Source organism: Pezoporus flaviventris, unplaced genomic scaffold (assembly GCF_033815535.1).
Source record: "Pezoporus flaviventris isolate CSIRO_AGI_PZ_B2104156 unplaced genomic scaffold, CSIRO_AGI_Pfla_v1 ptg000079l, whole genome shotgun sequence".
Lineage (NCBI taxonomy): Eukaryota > Metazoa > Chordata > Aves > Psittaciformes > Psittacidae > Pezoporus > Pezoporus flaviventris.
The window spans coordinates 4,331,157-4,351,151 of NW_026892627.1; the positions used below are offsets into that span (position 1 = coordinate 4,331,157).

Genomic DNA, 19,995 nt, shown 5'->3' on the forward strand with positions numbered 1-19,995 from the left:
CCCCTGCTCACTGACTCCTGGCCTGAGGAAAGGAGAGGATTCTGTTAAACATTCAAACTGAAGCACATGTAGGAATACATTTCTGGTACATGTGTGTGAGATGTTCACCTGTGTGTATTTAATTTACTTAACAGTCTGTTCTCCTCTGAAGTCCATCAGCCATTGAGACAGTTTACACTAAATTTGGGGGCATTTACAGAACACTTTCTCTGTGCTGGGATGATATAGAAATCATGCTTTTAATTTGAATTCTTCAAGAGTGTGCAAATATAGACAAATGAGAGAAAACTGAGCCCTGGCTTTGAGAAGCAATAGCTTAGGATACTAGAGAACCTCTCATCTGAGGAGAAGCTGAGAGGGTTGTGAGTGTTCAGCCTGGAGAGGAGAAGGCTCAGAATATTCTTATGAATTTTATAAATAGCTTACAGGAGGATATGAAGAGGGTGGAGCCAGACTCTTCTCAGTGGTGCCCAGTGACAGGACAAGAGGTGGTGGCACAAACTGGAATACTTGAAATTCCATCTGAACATCAAGAAAGACCCTTTTACTGTGAGGGTGGTAGAATGATGGAAGAAGTTGTTGGGAGAACTCTTGGGGTCTCTATCCTTGGAACTGCTCCAAAGCCAGCTGGGCACAGCTCTGAGCAGCCTGCTTCAGGTGACTCTGACTAGGCAATCTCCAGAGGTCCTGCCAACCTCAGCTGTTCCATGAAAACATGCTGCTCTCCCCAGGCAGCCTATCTTAAAGCTCCACTTATCTTGGCCACTGTGGAAATCGTGTATTCCCCCATGAGGTTAGACCTAGCAAACTGGACACATGCAGAAAACATACCCTCTCCTGCACCTTCCAGGACTGTTTGGATATCCTAGTGGACAGCCCAAAAATCGGGACAAAATGGGAAACTCCTTCATCTGAGTATGCATTTCAAGTGTAACTTAAGTTGTTTGGAGGTTGAACTGGGGTTCTAGTTATGTAAGTGGCAGTCATTTAAAAACTCAAAATAGTATACAGGAAGAATGTTTAGAAAATGCTTCAACCAGATTCTTAGTATTTTTCATTTTTGTCCTTACTAGAGACCATGTTCTGCATAGTGAGGCAAAATACAATCAGTACTGTGGCAAATATCCTCCCTGGGTTTTGCAGCTCTTTCACAAAATCTGACAACTCTGAAAAAGCAGTACTGTAACGTCTCAATTGTTAAAAATTATTGTAGTAATTTCATTGATGGACAGTTGGTAAGGGGAAGAACATTAGTAAGATCTAATTAACACTAATGATAAAACCAGTGATGGCTTTTGTATATAAAGAAGTATCCGAGAACCATGAAGAATATTAATTAATGCTTTTCAGTAGGAGTGTTTACGTATCTTAATCTAATCAGAACTGTCTTCCTAATTGTCCTCTTCAATATTCATGGCGTGTTTGTTTATTCTTTCAGAGGTAAAAAAAAAAGGAAAAAAAAAAGGTGTTTATTTTGCACAGGTTGAATTAAAATTCTGATACACTAAGTAATTTTCAGTGGATTTTGGTTTTAGAGAAATACACAGGGCTGATTCCATTGCAGAAATAATGTCTTCTGTTGGATTTAAAGTATGAGTTAAAACGACAGGCAGAAGATTTTGCAGTGTCTCAACTAAAGTCCCAGGCTGATCAGCTAGATTGTAAATATGGACTACAGCTAATCAAATGCAGGCGTCTGTAATGTCAGTGGCAAATATTGGTCCTCCCACCCTTACTCACCTGATTTAAGGGGTCTATTAGAAACATTTAGATTACAATGTAACAGATCTGTTTTATAGCCTAATGAGCTGAACACTGTCCTAGAAAAGCTGCCCTTTTTTCTCCACTAACTACAAAAGGAATCTGGAGCATCCAGGTCCTCAGTAGGTAACTTGTAGAAGTCTGCCTTTGGCCACAACCTTGTTGTTTCAGATTGTGTGTTTATACACGATGCTTCACTCAATGCAACCTTGGTCTAATACGGAGCATCAGATAATAAATGCCAGCATTTTGCTCTCCAGTATTGTCTTACAGTTAAACAATATTTGAATTCCAAAGAGCAGTGAGTAGCCTTTGCCTTGGAACATCATGTGTGCTCTCCCAGCTCAGTTCCAAATTCTGTGCTGACATTTTCTAGGCCACTAATTCTGACACATGCCTCGGTCTGCTTCTTATTAGTCCCTCTGATAGATTCCTCTGCTAGAACAGCCAGCTTCCCAGAAACTTCTAATAGCTCTTGGTTCTCTGCATTTCAGGCACTATATAACAGTTCTCCCAAAATGCCCTTCAAAAGCCTCTCTCAAATGTACATCCTGCAAGTTCTGGAGAGCTGTGTTTCCTGCTTTGGCACATCCTGTAACTCATTCATCTTCATATCTTTCCATCTGCATAACAAAAAAAAAAAAAACAAAAAATCAGTTTCATTCATTTAAGGCTGCCCTCAGGGTTCTTCTTCGATGATAACTTGGCTGGAGGAAGTACTTTATTCCATCTTGCCCTCATCATGAAATTTTGGAAGATTAGTTGCAAAACTGCCAATTTACACTAATTTGCTGTCAGTGCACCAGGGAATACAGACATGTCTATATTCATAAAATATTCAAAGCTCTCTCATTCATTTGGAATTTAAAAGATGTAGAAATTGAACCAAGAAAAGGCAAACAACTGTGTGGTACTGAGTTGTGTTCCTAAATGCTTGCTGCATATCTCGACATTTCCATATAGTCAGTGCAGTAAGAGCATTTTGCAATGGGCAAACAGCTTCTTTTTGGTTTTAGCAAGCAACCTTGGAGGAAGGCATTATGTGGTTCAAAAGAATTCCACATGAACCATAGCTTTCCTTATCTCAGTTTATTTGCCTTGAACTCATGTGGTCATGTCTTACAGACTGCAATCTCTTTGAGGCAATAAGTATTATTTCTTGCATGCTTGTAAAACTGTAAATCTGCACCTGTCTCCATGGTCTCCTTGGTGCAGGAATTACCCTTGGTTTCATGTCTCCAATGCCACTAAGCTTGTCTTTTGTCACAAGGTGAACACAGGGAAAGCATAACTTTTCCTATGTAGACTTGTTATGTGGTATCCACACAAGGGAAAAAAACTCTCAGATCCTTGAACTCCAAATTCCACTTCCTACAGGATCTGCAGCTCAGCTACATAAACCTTAAGGCATTATGATAGCAAAATTGTATCTGCTTGGTGGAACCAGGATCCAGGCCATGTGGCTATGACTCTTATATTCAATTAGCTGTGCCTGGAATTGTTACTGAGGCTGGAGTCCAAATAGCATGGAGTAGTTCCATACATATTATTAAACCCTCTTGGCCTCCAAATCAGGGTAGCTGCAGTATGTGGACCATTGGGAATGTCCTCTGGCTCATGCTAGCTCCAGATTCGTTCTCCAGGAATAGTTTTAGAGTTGGCTATTGCTTGGCCTGGGCCAAAAATGCACCAAGGAAAAATATAGTAGTTTGAATGATTGAGTTCAGACCTGAGGCCAGTTTCTGATTCATTTACTGACATAAGTATACTGACATAAGAAAGCTGGGGCTGTTCAGCCTGGAGAAGAGAAGGCTGCATGGAGACCTCATAGCAGCCTTCCAGTATCTGAAGGGGGCCTATAGGGATGCTGGGGAGGGACTCTTCATTAGGGACTGTAGTGATAGGACAAGGGGCAAAACTTAAACAGGGGAAGTTTAGATTGGATATAAGGAGAAAATTCTTTCCTGTTAGGGTGGTGAGGCACTGGAAGGGGTTACCCACGGAGGTTGTGAATGCTCCATCCCTGGCAGTGTTCAAACCCAGGTTGGACAGAGCCTTGGGTGAGATGGTTTAGTGTGAGGTGTCCCTGCCCATGGCAGGGGGGTTGGAATTAGATGACCTTAAGGTCCTTTCCAGCCCTAACTATTCTATGGTTCTAAGTATGACTTATTACTCTCAGTTAAGAGAATGAAGGGAACAACAGAATGGGTTGCTGCAATATCATAAGTTTAGTCTGTTGTATTACACAGCTGGGAGAAAAACACCTGTCATTAGTGGAAGTGAAAGCCAAGCCAGCACTCAGTCACTTATGACACATGCAGGCTCTGATAGTTTGAGGGCTTTCAGTTTACCTGTGGTTTCACTTCACCTTAGTTGATTTCCCTTTGGTGATGTTGGATCTGGTTTTTGCTAGCTTCAGATGATGTCTCTGTACTATATGCTGGATTTGGTAGTCACCAGCTTGGTTCAAAGCCAAGCCAGTACCTTATTTAGACAGCATTTCCATGCAACTTGAGACATATTTGCTTTAGGTAACAGCCCTTAATTTGTGGAATTGAAATGTCTCTGGCCACTGCAATAAATAACAGATTTCTTTTTTCTTTACAAAGAATATTTCTTTCATCCCTTTTTCAGACCCAGCAGGACACATCTTCTGCATCTTTTTTTCAGCAGGTTCTCACATTTCTTGGAAATATTTACATGGGCAGTAGCAAAAAAACATAGAAGGAACATGAATGGTCTAATGGGAGGGGAAAATCAGGGCCAGGTCTGTGTCCAAACTAAACGTGGCTTTGTAGCAAAAAACTCAGTCACTTGCTGATTGTGTATATGACTAAATAACTTGGGAAATAAGGGAACATTTCTCTACAATGCCCTTGAGATTACAATCTAAAAGAAGTGCATTCCCCTTTATAAATTATTTTCTTACTTGCTTGTTTTTGGTTTGTGTTTTTTTTTCCTTCCAGATGCTGGTTTGGAAAAGAACCAGGGAAATATATCGACTACATATATCAAGGGCCAGTGATTCTTGTTCTTCTGGTAAGCATGTATGTGGGTGGAAGCATGCTGCCATCTTCCATTGAGGGGAAATTTGATAGGCATCTGTTATGTTCCACGTCTACTTTTATGTAAAATAAGATACAAACAAGGTCAAACGTCTTCAGCTGTTCTCTGAAGTTGCCACTGCAGCTAACGTTGCAAGTCAGAATTACAGTCATCTAGTTTTGACTGTTTCCTTGACCTCAGGGCATTCTTTCCTTCTCCATCTGTAATGCTCTTTGCCTTCGTACAATGTTCTGAGATGTGGCAAGGAAAAATGTTCAAAACCAGAAGGTACATACAATATCCGCTCATCCACTTGAGGCTCTTGAGAACTAGGGCAATTCCATCACGCACAGATTAGGAAAATGTAGTCATTATGGTAAGGAATTGCATCTCCTTGTACAGGTGTTTCCATCTTCTACATCCCCATCATTGCTGCATATTTGCTTGTTAGCTTTCCTGTTGTTAAGTTTCACTTTCAGTGCCGCCTACAGTTAACAGGCTGTTTATCTGTTTACCCAACACTGTCTCCTGTGCCAGCAAAGAGTAGGCAGAGGAAGAAGGAAGCTCCTTCGTAAACAATTTTGGACCATCAACTAAAGCACAGTGATGCTTTCTCAGAAAATACTCGGTGTGGATGGAAAAGATCAGTGCTATTAGAAAGGACAATGCTGAAAAAGCTTATTCTATTCTTCCACTCCTTTGCCATAAAAGCCGCCTAGAAAGAAGGCAAATATCTTAACAGAGAATTCACAGGGCTCACTGGGGTCGCCTTTCAGGGAACCAGTGCCACTCCAGCACTCAAATGCTCCAGAATAGGCAGCCACTGCCAGCTTTTTCAAAGCCTTGTGCTCTCACCTTGTCAATGCTGTGCCTTTCATGTGATTCAACATGAAAAAAACCTCTGTTGCCTAGGAAGCTAGCTACTAATCTGAATGTTTCCTAACCTGAAATCGTGAGTTAATTTCTGTAATCATTAAGATGCAGCAAACAGGCAATATTGTGAGTAGCTGAAAAGAGAAAAAATGTAGTAGGAGTCTGGTTTTGTCTAAAAACTCTTATTTTCTAAGGAGAGAAATACAATTGGTGTGCACAATATAATTGTGTGTCACCGAGGGAGACATCCCAAACCCACAAACAGCCTCACAGTAAATTGTCTCAGATACAGAGACTAACTCACAAAGGAATCCTATTTAGACAACACAAGGTAGAAGGCTTGCGATGCCTGCAGCATTTAGATTTCAAATCATTCCCTCGAAGTCTGTGAATCTATCGTAACGCCTTTAGTCAACAAGATCTGTAAAGGCCTTGGGTAGCATCTCTGGCAGATACCACAGGCACCTTAGAGACCTGAAAATAGCTTTATTCTCCCAAGAACTGCACTTTATAGACCCCAAAGAGGCACAGAAAATAGAGATATGGTTGGAGGCTGCCTCTTTATATACAGGTCTACATCTAATTTACAGCAGCCTTGAGACCCCTCTAGGCTGAGCCAGTAACTTTGTTGGCCTGAACTGACATTCTGTATTGAACCTTTCTACACTGGCCTGCGCTTGAGCCCTAATTAAAACACTAATGAGATGTCAACAGTAATTGCATTGTGGGTTGGAAAGCAGCTGATACAATTTTGAAAAGTAACATAAGGACGAGCCCTTCCTTCCCTCTCCTTATGGTTACTCGCATGAAAAAGCACTGCTGGGAGAGGAAAGGAGGTTTCTGGAAATATAGTCTAAAAGGCAAATCTGAAAATTCCTCTTACAATACACTCCTGATTGCTTCAATGTGCCCTCCCCCCCCCCCCTTTTCTTTTCAAACTAGAAGTTGAGTCTTGTGTTTATAATTAACATATATAATTCCACACTGTGTTAAAGCAACTTGACAAGGTCATTTTTTGATCCTTATGCAAATGAAATCAAATCGTATGTAATGACTCAAGCATCACATATTATTAAAGGAGTTACTGACCCTTTCAAGGGTGCCATGAGAAATGCTGGATTAAGAGCACTGAAGTTTGATTCTGACATGTACTCCAGGCAACACAGTCAAACACAGTCAATTCCTCTGCCTCACACAGATGGGGACAAAATGCTGCTTTCCTCTTCCCTCCAGTGAACAATGGTCACCAGAAATGGAACACACAAAGATTTCACAAATCATACAAGTCTGTGACCTCTTTCAGTCACAGCTATTGAGTTGGATTTGAACAGATGAAGATAAAAATTTTTAATTGAAGTTTATGTTTTATGAAAGAAAAAACATAGCAATTCTAAGAGAGAATTATCCCTCTGTACTGGGAGCTCACACTAAAAACTCCATCAAATTACAGTCCCTATCCACATGTGACCACTTAACCCATGGCAGTTAAAATAGGTCTCATCCACTTTACTTAACTAAGAGCCAAGTTTCTAGCATACAGCTCAGCTGAGTTTTGTTTACTTGTTTGACAAAGGTAGCGTCATTATGTGTTTGAGAGCATCATTGTACCAGCCAGTGGCAATATGATTTGAGTCTTCTTGTTGGTAAAATTCTTAGTTCCAGAAGGATGAAACCTGCTTCTAAAGATGCCAAGTCTCTTTAAAAGATATGAGGATTCTGTCAAAAATTATTTCCACTCGTTTTGATTTCTCATTTTATTGCCTCTATGCATTGAACAGCTGCAGCAGAAGACAGCATAACACCAGGAGTTCTAAGGTCATGCAGGAGTTCTAAGCCTCACTGGGAAAAAAAGGTTGCCCCAAAATAAGCCTTTTGATCATGACAGTAGTCCTCAAGTCTATCTTTAAATCATATTATTTCTGTTATATCTAAGGGAACAAAAACTTTGAACAATGCAGTAGAGAGATTTCTTTGATTGCTTTCCTACTTGTCTTTAGAATAAACCTGAATGCTGACATAGGCTGAATACAAGAAACAATTTCTGAGACAATTTCAGAGGCAAAGGAAGCTGGGCATAAACGCTGATATGCTGATCCTAAGCAGTGAGTAAGAAACTTGTATATTGACAAAAAACTGTGAGGAAGAAAATGTAGGTAACCATCCTTCTTTCCTTCATTTCTGAATGGATTTTGGCTTGAACGTATTCCAGGAGAGATCTAACCATTCAGTACATTCGATGCTTTGCAGTTCAATAACACTATAAAGATACACTCTGCTAGATATCTTCTCTTGAAATTAGTGGGGTTTTTTAATTCTGGTGTCTTTCCTCAGAGTGGCATAACCAAGTTTTAATCATACATCCCTCTCGGAACTTAAAGAAGGAACAGAGGGTTGGAAATACATGTCAGAGAACTGAACTTCAGCCTGATTTTATTAAGAAAAATTAACTTCTTATGTGCAATTCTAAATACAATCTCTGTCAAAGAACTGGTGGACCATTAAAACAGCAAGATCAGAGGACAAACAGGGGCACCAATAGACACCAGAAGCAGCTACTTTTTTTCTCAGTAGCTACTGTTGTGAAGTAGACTGCTCTGCAATATTTCACAGAGCTAAAACCAAATTAAAATTTCTGTTATTCAAACAGGCAGGTCAAATATTTGGGTTTTTTTTTCAAACCTTTCATTTTTAATAGATTTTTTCCCTTGTGCTTGAGAACTGAATAATTTTATAACTTCTGCTTTTTGAGTCCTATTGAAAATAATTCGCCACAATCAATTAACTACTGGTGTAAGTGGGTATATGAGCTGATAGGAAGACCTGGAGATCACTTCTATCTCTTTCCTTCATCAGCTGTTTACTTTTGAACAAGGTAGATTGCTGCTCTAGGTCTTAGTTTCCCCAGCTATAAAGCAAGCTTAATGATACTTATCTTCCTTTGTAAAACGCTTTGAGATCTCTGGATGGTAAGTGCTGTAGAAGAGTTAAGTGTTCTTATGAGTTGGGCTCTTCCTTGTTCCCTTGTGGAATTTTTCTCAGGAGACAACTGACGTGTACTGAAGTCTTTATGACGTGCTAATCATTAACAACATACCATTTTTGTGGTGTCAAGATCAAAGCTTGCCCCAGTACTCAAGGTGTGACCACACAAATCAATTTTTATAGCAGCATCCTGTTCTCTGTTTTATTTTCTTTCACTTTCTCAGCAAATCCAAATATTTTTGTTTCCTTTCTTGGATCATCTCATTTCCTCATGACTTGAACCTGCCCTGCCTGTGAAACTGCCAGGTGGACTGTCCACAGCAGCCTGCCCATGTTTTGGGGTCTCATGTCATCTTGGTAATTTTCAATGTGCTGGTTGAGTGGTGGATGACTTGGTTATTGAGGGACTATTTCTCTCTCCAGGCAAGAACTCTCTGCATGCTATTTTTGCAAGGGGTAGTTTTTCTGGTGTTGCAACATTCAATGTGTTCCTGGCTTCAGGTGAAATAATTGGAGAGAAGCCCTATTGAGTCACATGTGGTAGTTGATTTTACTGGGGAGTTACCTGCAGTGTGTTTCTTTAACAAAGTTTTTTGAATACAAGGTGTTTCAGGAGAGACAGAAGGACCAGCACAGTGGTAAGAGGGGGGGTATAAGACTGGAAAAGAGGCTGAGGACATGCTCATGCATGATACAGGGTTCTAGTGAGGAAATGGTGCGATCCCAGCTAGGACTGTGTTTGGACTTGAGTTTAGGTGACAGTGTGGGCAAAGAAGGGCCTGTGTGCTGATGTGTAACACACACATTAGGTAAGGAGGACGTGTGTTCATTTACCACTTCCTCCCTTCCTCACCAAAACACACCATCCCATGCAATCTTCAGGATGGGTATAGTCCTGCTGTGCTTGCCTGAAGCATTAGACTCTTCCATAGTCTCCTTAATCATGACCATCCGCCACATTATGCCTCGCTCTTCTTAATCGTAACTTGTTATTCCTGATCAGATCGTATTTTCCACCACTTTGCTATATGCCAAAATGAGTCACTGCGGTGCCTGTAATTCTTGAAAGGAAAAATTTTATGATAAAAGGCCCTGTTTGAGTGTATGTCAGGACAGTATGATAGAAAAATTAAAACGAGGCGTTGATAAACTGTCTGACTATTCATTTGAGGTCAGGGTGATGGTATATAATGCTCCAGCTAAAATGACTGCTCTGATGCCAATTTGAGTTACTTGATCCTGGGGTGGATTTTATCATGTTGCATAAAAATGAGAAGTCTAAACAGAATAATATTTACATTTCCTGGGAGTAAAGAGGAGCAAACATTCTCGGAAACACAGAAGTACAAGCTTTCTGTGAAGCATAGAACAGAAAGCCCAGCAGAAATGAGCAAAATAAATGCTAATTGCTCATTAAACTCTCAAAAGAGATGAAGAAGAGCTTAATTACTTCCCATTTAAATTCCTGAGCTTAAGGAAAACCCTAAAGAAGCCTTCACATTCATCGTTCCCTCTTTTACACATCTTTGAATACTTTGGCTATTTCATCTCTCTAAGAGAGATATATTTCCTCCCAACTGGAGTTTGGATTTTATGACAGAAAATTTTTATGACCTAAATCTTTCACTGAAAAGTTTCTTTTGGTTCAAAAGAGCTTCTGGGTTTGTATGTTCAGATTATAATTGATGAGTGCCAAAACAGATGGTTCAAATGCTTTTTGGATCACTGGCTTACAGCTCCATTTTGGCGCTCTGAATTTTAATCTCAATTTAGAAATGGAAACACTAAAATTCCAAAGCCCTGGGAAGACAGGAAAACTGCTTCTTTCTCATCTGTAGTTGGAGACAGTTTTATTCCAGCAGTAAGGATATTCTTAGCACACCGTAAATAAAAGTAAGAGAATAAGAAATAAGCTGGTCTATTTTGTCATCAAGACCTCACCTTTAGATTCATTTTACCTATCAATGAATATAAAGGGAAAAATCATGAGTTCTATTTTGTATTATGAAGCAGAAAACATGTATAAACAAAAATAAATAAAAACATCAAATGAGATTAAAGGTAAATAAAAAGGATGCACTGCCTGTCATCATTACTTCTCTTAAATGTCCATTCATCAGCTTCCATTTATGGAACTAATGTGTGGGTTTGTTAGAGCTGTCTAGTTCTGAGACAAATTAATTTGTTGACACAGAGCTCCAATAATAACAAGAAAGTCCTTGACAAATAATTGTGTGCTAGATACAGTACAGAATCTCTTTCCTAGGAGCACTCACTTTGCAATAGTAAGATCTTTCTTACTTTGAAACACTGCTGTACATACATACATAAGCAATAAACACCAGAGGCTTCATCTTCTTTGCTTGTTAAACAGAATCAATCTGGTAGTCACCTGAACTAGGTTCCATATAATATAATGTCGCAGATCTTCAGTAGATACAGCCACACTCATTCAGTTGAAGTTCCCATGGGATACCCCTGGACAAGCTGAAGATCACTGGATGATTTCTTTGGGCAACTGGTTCAAGTCCAAGCACTATTTAACCAAAAACTCCCATTTAAAATATGTCAAGTGAACCACTGTTGAGAGGTACCTGTTTCTTTCCACTGAATGTGAGTAGAACCTGGGATAAGCAGCTGCCTAGAAGTAATCTAAAATGAAATTATGCCAATCCAACTCAGCTATTTGCGCTTTTACTGTGTGATAGAATCACTTTACATGCGAGGCCAAGTCACTTCACTCCTAGGTAGCTAATGTAGCAAGATACACCATGGTACCAAAAATGGCTCTCAGTGACGGTGTTTAGGCAACTAAACACAACCTGGTAATACAGGCCTTTAATTTATGCCTTCCCAACAGGTCCGTCTATGCAAATCACATAAGCAGACACTTCAAAGTGGGGAGAGCCATCTCATGCTGAAGTAAACATCTCAGATAGACAGGAGGAATTATATTGTAAAACTACTTCTTTTTCTTCATAGGTTATTAAAAGAGGTAGTGATAACTAGCTCAGGGATAGATATCTACCCTGGGGCTGTCTACAAGGCTACGGAGTTTTATTGTGGGCATGAGACCTATAGCATCCTGTTTGGCATTTGAAGGATTGCACAGCAAAGGAGAACTTTGGGACAAAGATAGAAGGAAAACAGTATAATAGTAAGATGTTTGCAAGACCATCCACCTCGTTGACAAGTACATGATTATAAACATTAATGGAAGAGGCAGGGTGACAGTCACTCTGAAATGAAGACTTGGGATTGCTCAGTACATCCTCAGCTGGATTTTAGTGGTCTGCCTTTGGTCTCACAGGCTTGAGCACTGCCCAGGTGACTAAGAATATTGAATGCATGAACTAGGAAGAGGACTTGCGGTGAGTGGCCTCTCTCCTAGGAAATGTTAAAGAAATAATGTCCCTAGCAGGCTTTCCCCTGACACTGGACAGCTTCTTAAAAGTAAACACTGATCTGTCTGCCTTCCTGTTGCTGTTGTAGACGGTTGTGGTCTCTTACCAGCCCTGTGTCACATGGACCAGTGCCACCCATAGGCCTTCACTGTGTAAAAGTTCCTCAAATGCTGCTGTGGTCTGTGCTTGGGTAGCTGAATTGTCTCTCTGAATGTGGCCTCCATTGGGATGCTCAGATTTTGGTGGTACCCAGCACAAGCAAGCTTCATCTGAGAGTCAGTATTACTGCTGCCAAAAAGATGAGCTAGCCAGCTGTCACAGGGATCAACACAAACATACACAAAAATTTAGGTGAGAAGTATTAATACGTCCTTTCTGTATATCATCAGTGTTTTCTTTCTGCAACCCTCGAATAGGGGAATCTTAGGGGAAAGAGTGGGAGAATGAAAAATTGATTTATACAGAATAAAGAGCTATTTCTAGTGAAGAAACTCCCAAACATTTCAGCTAACAATTCTCCTTCTGGACTGATGAATCACACTTCTGCAATTTAATTTCATAGAAGATCAAAATTCTTAATTTTTCTGATGCAGCCTGCAGCAATTTGAATTTCCAGTTCCCTCCTGCCATGTCAAAGTAGGACCCATGAAACTCGAAATGCTTTCTCTTGTCCAGTTCATCATGTTAACCCCATGTGATTAGTCCTACTTATATTTGGAACTTGCGCTTCCCTAAGAGTGTGTAATTCCACCTGGCACCTTCCATTATGATTGCAAAAGTGGCAAGCTCTGTATCAGTGCCCTTTTTGCATCCTTGATAGAAATAACCCAAACCTAGCTCTGAGCTGACAAAGAACCTCCAGATTTACTAGCAGAATTTCAGAGGCAGAAGTTTTCTTTCTGTGGGATAAACACCCCCATCCACCTCCCTGTCAGTAGAGGCTGCCTGAACATTTTCTGAATTGAGGAATGGTGTAAGTCATCAATGTGAGGAGTTAAAGTTTCAAGTCAAACCAGTGATATGAAGCTGATTTAGTCTCTGATACATAGAGAACCATTTAACTTCAAGCTCTTAAGTATGACAAAGACAATTCTAACAAAAAAATACAAACTGCACTGTTTTATTTATTTCTTATACTGCCTAAAGCCCTGCTCTGATAAGAAAATAATTTCAAATATGTCACATGTTAACTCCTAGAGCAGCATTTTTGTATCTATCTCACATAATAAGTGTTTAATGTTCATGTTTACCAACACTGCCACTCTCCCAGTGTCTATTCAGGTGCTTACTGTACCATTTCTTATAAATAGTGTTAAAGCAACTGCAGGGGATGATCTGATGGATGCGAAGGTACTGCAATCATTGAAATATGCCACCCTGCATGAAATAATAGCAGCCTATTTTGAGAACACCTTTAAATTGGCAGCTCTGCTACAGCTTTCATAAAGGCTTGGAGGTCAATCACAGAATCATTCCATTCATAGACTGCAAAATGCCAGGAATCCTGGCACTCTGGAAACGCGTGTGAGATAAATGTCTTCTCAAAAGAGTAGGCTGTGACTTCGGCAGTCTTGAGATAACAGTTCTGTAGTTCTGACAGTGTACATTGTCAACAATTTTGAGACAGATCAGTATGTTGTAAGCTACCCTACTTCATGTGTTGAAAGCAACCCAAAACTTGCTTGTTTGTTTGTTGTTTCTTTCTTTTGTGTTTACACTGAGAGGAAATTTATGTAACAAGGTTGCTAGCAATGCTACAACAACAGTAATCAGAGCAAAACTCAATTCTCAGTGGTGATATGGTAACAGAAATACTAATTACCTAGCTCAGCAGATTAAAAAGGGTAGTGGTAAATACAATCATCTCACCTTTAAAGACTGCAAAAAAATAAATAAGGGTTTTTCAGGCATGGTTTATCTGCTCTGTTTTAAACGTCTCTTGCAAGTGTAAGGTGTAGCTTTCACTGAATAGAAAGGGAGTCTGGTGTGGCTATCTCACATTCAGATCCCTGCAGCCTTGTACTGCACGCCTGTGAAGCCCTACCTAACCATTACAGCCTCCTGTGGAATGGAAAGATGGTTTCAAATGCCTGTCATAACAACGCAGCACAATGCTGCCAAATGGTCTGTGCAGGGAGCCTTGGATGTGCTCAATCAGAAACAAAGGTGAGTAGGCAAACAAATCCCACCTTTAGTTCTTTGTGGCACCCAGGAAGGGAGTAATAGAGAATAAAAATAAGTACCTTGCTGGGACCTTGAATTTTGGGCTCCATTTTCATTGCTGTTTTGAAAACATTAATAGCCTTTGGATATTTGCTGCATAGTCTGATATTGCCAGTAAACTTCCAAGTCTGTTGAAATCAGTGGTAAAACCAAAAGGCTGTTTTCAGATTGGAACTGCAAAATGTGCCTTTTAAGGAGTATCACATCCTTTAAGCCATTACTTGATTCAGCAGTCTTATTTTCTCCTCTCTTTTCCTTCTTTTCCAGATAAATTTTGTATTTCTATTTAATATAGTTAGGATTTTAATGACAAAGCTGAGAGCTTCAACCACTTCAGAGACAATACAGTACAGGTAAGTCAGCTGGTGCTTCTTGCTCTTTCTGGTGTTAAGAAAGACCTGCCTTGCCTGTCTTGCCCTTGTCCCATCTTTGTCTTTCCAGATGCCACTCTTGATCTCAGAGGGTGTCTTTCTTGCCCTTTGAGCTCATACAGTTAAGTACACAGTATTTATTTTTGCAGGCTACCTATAAAAGTGTACCTGCATTTTGTCTGTCCACACCATTCCAATGTCCAAGCAAAGCAAACAGCCTGGGCTTACAGGTACAGGCATGTGCCCCGCCACCATCAGCAGCCTCTTCACCTCCATCAGGCGTGCACATGCCAACGCACACATGAAATTTCCCACTTCCAGTGAAATCAGAAGGATTTGATTTCAAGTGGGGAAAGGAACTTTATCAATTTCTGTATGTACACAAGCATATATCACAACTTCTTTCACTGATGACTAGGCCATTCATGCAGCTAAGTCAGTGAAAAACTGTGTGGTCACTAGTGGGTTGGTTGCTTCTCTGTCCCACTCTCTAGCTTTGTAGGTGCAGAACAATACAATATGAAGACTGCCCAATAAATCATGTGCATATGCATATTAAGATCCTTGTTCATACTAATATCCTAGCAGAGCAAGAAGTAAAAGAAGATCAGAGCCTGAGCTAAAACACTCATATCTGTAATCAATAGCAGTACCATTACTGATGATTACTGTGTGCATCCAGGTATTTATAGTAGGGTTTAATGTTCTTTTTAAGTGTAAGGTATGGGAATGAAGGGCAACTGTGCCCCTGCTAAGCTGGTGCCAGCATTAGTGTAACCACTCAGTGGGTTGCATCACAGAACTAATCCTCAGCAAATCATTACCTTCAGATGGGGTGGCCTGTCAGGTAGATCAGTTCCCCGAGCTGGCTGGCTGTGCAACCTGACAAGCACCACTATAGCAGAAAGGAGAAGACAGGAATGTTTAGCCCGGGGCAACAGGAGGAAGGTGGCCTGGCGCCTTCCAGCAGCAGTGTAGGCTTAGATCAGTCTAAACAGTCTGTTAGCATTTGCAGTATCTTGCAAGGTTTGGAGCATTTATGGACAGACAGGTCCTTACTCTGGGAAATAGCACAGTAAGATTGGTCTCTATCCTCTAAAACACTTCGAGATAAAATTTCAGTGTATCAAGCAGATGCTTGAATCCTGGTGTCCTCAATTTAGCCTGCTCTTGACTTTGGAGGCAATTCTGCTGCAATAATGGGGTTTTGTTGTTTTACCTGATTCCTTCTTTTCACTCCTGTCTGTGGTTTGAAGTCAAATGTGAAGTTAATGCAGAAGTCTGATTTTCTTGTTCAAACATTTCTCTGCACGCTTCCTGAGAAATGAGAGGAGAAAATACCCATTTTTCTTGCTCAAACTTTATGCCATTACACTAAAACTAGCATGGAAAAGCCCTTATTCAAATTTCAGTACCTTTTTATCCCTCCACAGTTTGCAAGGAGCATTAGAAATATTAGATTCTGAGGCAATCTAAAGCAACTTCCTTCATCCTTGAGCAGATGATGGTGATCTTATCCTTGCTACAGTCTCTGTGAGGGAAACTTCTTTTTCACAGCCTAAATAGAAATCCTTACAGTTCCAGGAAAGGCTGGGGCAGGCCTTGCTGCTCTAAAGCTGAGTAGTACAAACATTTGTTAAGCAGGTATTAAATGGTGTGGCAGCTATATTGTTCAGACTCTCACTGTCATGACACTGGTGATGTTTCTGTGCTCCCCTGCTTTCCTACCTGCCTGTCTTTATCTACCTGTTACAGCATTATACAGAGATTTTTACAGACTTAGCAAAATTGCAGTCTTCTGTGTGTGTACAGCACCTAGCACAATGAGGTGCTGTTCTGCAACTGATATCCCAAGACACTATTATAGCACCAACAATAAAGATTAGCCCTTCATAATTCTGTTAATAATCACTGTGCTTCACTGTGTACAGCCTGCTTGTTGCTTATTTATAAGACAGCCCTAAGCAATTGAGTTGGGTGTGCAGGTGTTGCAGAAAGAGAGAAAACATTTACACTCCAGACAGAATCAAAAGATGGGCATAGAACAGGTCTCATGAGCACTGCATTCCTGCCTTGTTGTGCATTTATCACATCACCCTGAGGTATAACAAATAGCTCAGCAAACCTGCAGAGAATCTTAGGGCTTTGGCAAAATTAAAGCCTCATTGATGGAGAAGAAACTGTCTAGAGGAAGAAGAGAAAGAAAGGGAGGGAGGGATACAAAATGGTTCCCATTTGTCCCTTGGAGTTCAGAGTCTGGGGACAAACAGCAGGATTTAAAGGCAAAGACTTTCTCAGAACATGTTTCTCCAAGGGGTCAGGCACTGGTCAGAAAGTGTTAACTAGCAAACTCACCTGTATCTTCACAACCCAAGGTGGAGGCTGTCACTCTTTCCATGGTCCTCTTCTAAACTCTATCCAGCCTTTCAGATATGGTATCCCATATCATCCCTCTTAAATATCCTCTCCCAAGCCCTAAGAAGCTGGTGTTCTTCATTGTCTGAGGACCCAAGAAGCCTTCATTTTGGGTTACACAATAATCTGGTGACAAATCTTGAAACTGTTCCTGTGCAGACAGACTAAGAAGTGTCTAAAATTGGATGTCCTCCTGGGAAAAAAACTCAAAAGTTTTCGGCCATTATGCAAATATAGGCTTCCACTGCCATCCTCAACAAACGCTCTAGCAGCAAGCCTCATGAGATGGAGGTACCCACAGGGAGAACTTGGGTTCCCTAACTCTTCACTAGTGACAGACTCTGGACAGAAGTTGACATGAATTTCTCTCTTAAAATGCTTCTTTCCTCCTGTGACTATAAATTTCAGATAGCCCTGACATGTCTTAGGCCATCCTTTTGTTTTCTTCTCACCCTGTTTGACATGTGCAGGCGCTGAACTGTCTCAAGGAGACACCTCAGTTCCCTCTCTAGCGAATGTAGGTACTTCACTTTCCTCTGAATTGCTCTGAGACTCATCCCCTCTCTCCATTAAGGAGTGATTTATTTGGATTGGGTTAACCTACAGTGGTTCAGGTAACACAGTTGTTTTTTCTTGTGTTCACTTGTGTTTTCTGTTTCCTGCCCACAGGAAGGCAGTCAAGGCAACATTAGTTCTTCTGCCTCTGCTAGGCATCACCTACATGCTTTTCTTTGTCAACCCTGGTGAAGATGACATTTCCCAGATTGTTTTCATCTATTTCAATTCCTTCCTGCAATCTTTTCAGGTAAGAGAGTATGTTTACAGCTGCTATCAGTTACGGCTGAAAGGATCCCCAGTGCATTTCAGCTGTGAAATTTATGGCAATTAAGTCCAGGATAGAAATATTAGTTGAAAATAGGTCAGCTTTGTTCATGCTTACATAATAGATATATAAGCATGCCATGTGGAGTGGACATCTCTCAGGTGTGTCCTGGAGGCATTCATCTCCCTTAATATCAGTGCTATATTCAGTCTGTAGCTACAGATTTTCACCTGGGCTCCATCTAAAGCCAATGGAGAGAGAGAGATGATGTTGCCTCTATCCTAAACTGCCCCTGAAATCAGCCTCCCAAGGAACCTCTCTCTTCGCAAAGCGCACAGTGATCAGAGACTTAGAGTAGGTGTTGCTAAAGGAAAGGGAAACAACTCCTACCAGTTGGGCTAACTTGGTTAAGACATTACCTGTATCGCTCAGTCTCTCACTCCAGCTCTGCTGCAGTGGTACATGAACTCAGCTATCAAGACTGTACCAACTAAGAACTCATACCTATCTGCTCCCTCCCCTTATTTAATAATTTTAATAATATTTAATAATATTAATTCAAATTAAATTTTAACAAAAATAATAATATTTAATAATATTTAATTAAATATTAATAATATTTAATAATATTTAATCATTCTGCCAGGATAAAAGGCAGTGGAACATGAGTAATTGTATCTGCCTTCTGGATTTGTAGATGTGTCCTACAGCTTTACCTCCGCTTAAAGACCTTACTGAACTAGGGTGGAATTATGTTTGACATTAATGTTTTCTCTCTCATATGGGCAAGAACAAGCACTCTGATACCCAGAATATCAATACAAATATACAGCACACACACTGTCAAGCCAAATCTAGGGTTATGGATTACAAAAGTTATGAGGTTTGGGTTACTGTTTTTACTGATTGCATGTTTAGTTTTGAAAGAGAACATCCCACCAGAAATCACAACTGAATATCCAAAATGGGAAATGTCCCTTTTTATCTATGAACAAAGGAACCTTATTTTTTATTAATTAATTGATCCACATTTTTCATTCCCTAAAATTAATTGTACTGTTTATCTGCTGATACTCAATGTCTTAAAAAATGCTACACTTGTTATTTTATTGTGTTATAAAGAAACATGTAAGAAAGAAAACAGGAAATCTCTCCTTTATGATTACAATAATTACAGTCAATTTCTGAAAGCAAAATGGGTAGGATTCTGTTCACAGGTTTAGAGAGGAAATCATCACGTTGTCATCTGAGCTTCCGTTATAGTCATTACAATCTTTGCAGTCATTACAGGGGTCTAGTCACTGCTGTCAGTAGATTCCACAGAGCAGTTCAGCTCAGATGAACTTAAGCAACCTGATGATATGCTTGCCCACACAAGACCATCACAGGTCATTTGGCACCACCCTGAAAGTGTCTGAGACATCCATATAGATCTGGCAGGCATACCATAGTACCTGTGAGAGGTTTGTGCTGTTTTAGGGGGCAGCTGGAAGCTGTAGATATGCCTTAGCACAGCTGAAGAGGCAATGCCCTCTGTTAGTAGAAGAGCTGCCTAGATTCTAGCTTTCATGTCTCACCTGTGAGCTGAAAGACACTATTTTCTCTTCAAGGTGTACAAGTACCAATTTCATCTATTTAAAGGTGGATGATCTCAACGAGATTATGTTTTTGCTCAGGATGATCCCAGCTCAGTCGCTGATTCTGTGTGTTGAAATTCATGTTTAATAACTGACTGTTTTCTATCCTTTACAGGGTTTCTTTGTGTCAGTATTTTACTGCTTTTTGAATGGTGAGGTAAGTAGAGTCCCCTTTTGTCAGTGTAATTAATTCTTGGGAGGTGAAACTTACTCGGATGCCTGATTGTAGAGACATGAGATGTTTTTTACATGGGGTCATAGTCTCTTCAGTCTGTTGCTCTTGCAGAAGTTTCTGTTAATGTGCATCTGAATTTCCCAATTCTTTTTGTAGGTGTCCTTTGTTCACAAAGGTTTATCAAAATCAGGTTATTACTTGGCAGAGGAAAAGGAGTTTTCTCAGATTTTTGTTGTTCATTTTAAGGCTTTTTTTGAAGTTTCTCATTAATTATAAATATGATTTC

At 40.2% G+C, this 19,995-nt stretch overlaps 1 protein-coding gene across 3 annotated transcripts in view; it reads left to right on the top strand.

The window, feature by feature from the left end:
• CRHR2 (corticotropin releasing hormone receptor 2) overlaps positions 1-19,995 on the top strand; it is a 152,259-nt gene that overhangs the window by 119,961 nt on the left and 12,303 nt on the right. For all 3 annotated transcript variants that reach the window (XM_061474285.1, XM_061474287.1, XM_061474288.1), the window contains 4 exons: positions 4,728-4,800; positions 14,556-14,641; positions 17,744-17,879; positions 19,650-19,691. In XM_061474285.1, the coding sequence (XP_061330269.1) occupies positions 4,728-4,800; positions 14,556-14,641; positions 17,744-17,879; positions 19,650-19,691 (337 nt within the window). The remainder of the gene's footprint in view (positions 1-4,727; positions 4,801-14,555; positions 14,642-17,743; positions 17,880-19,649; positions 19,692-19,995) is intronic.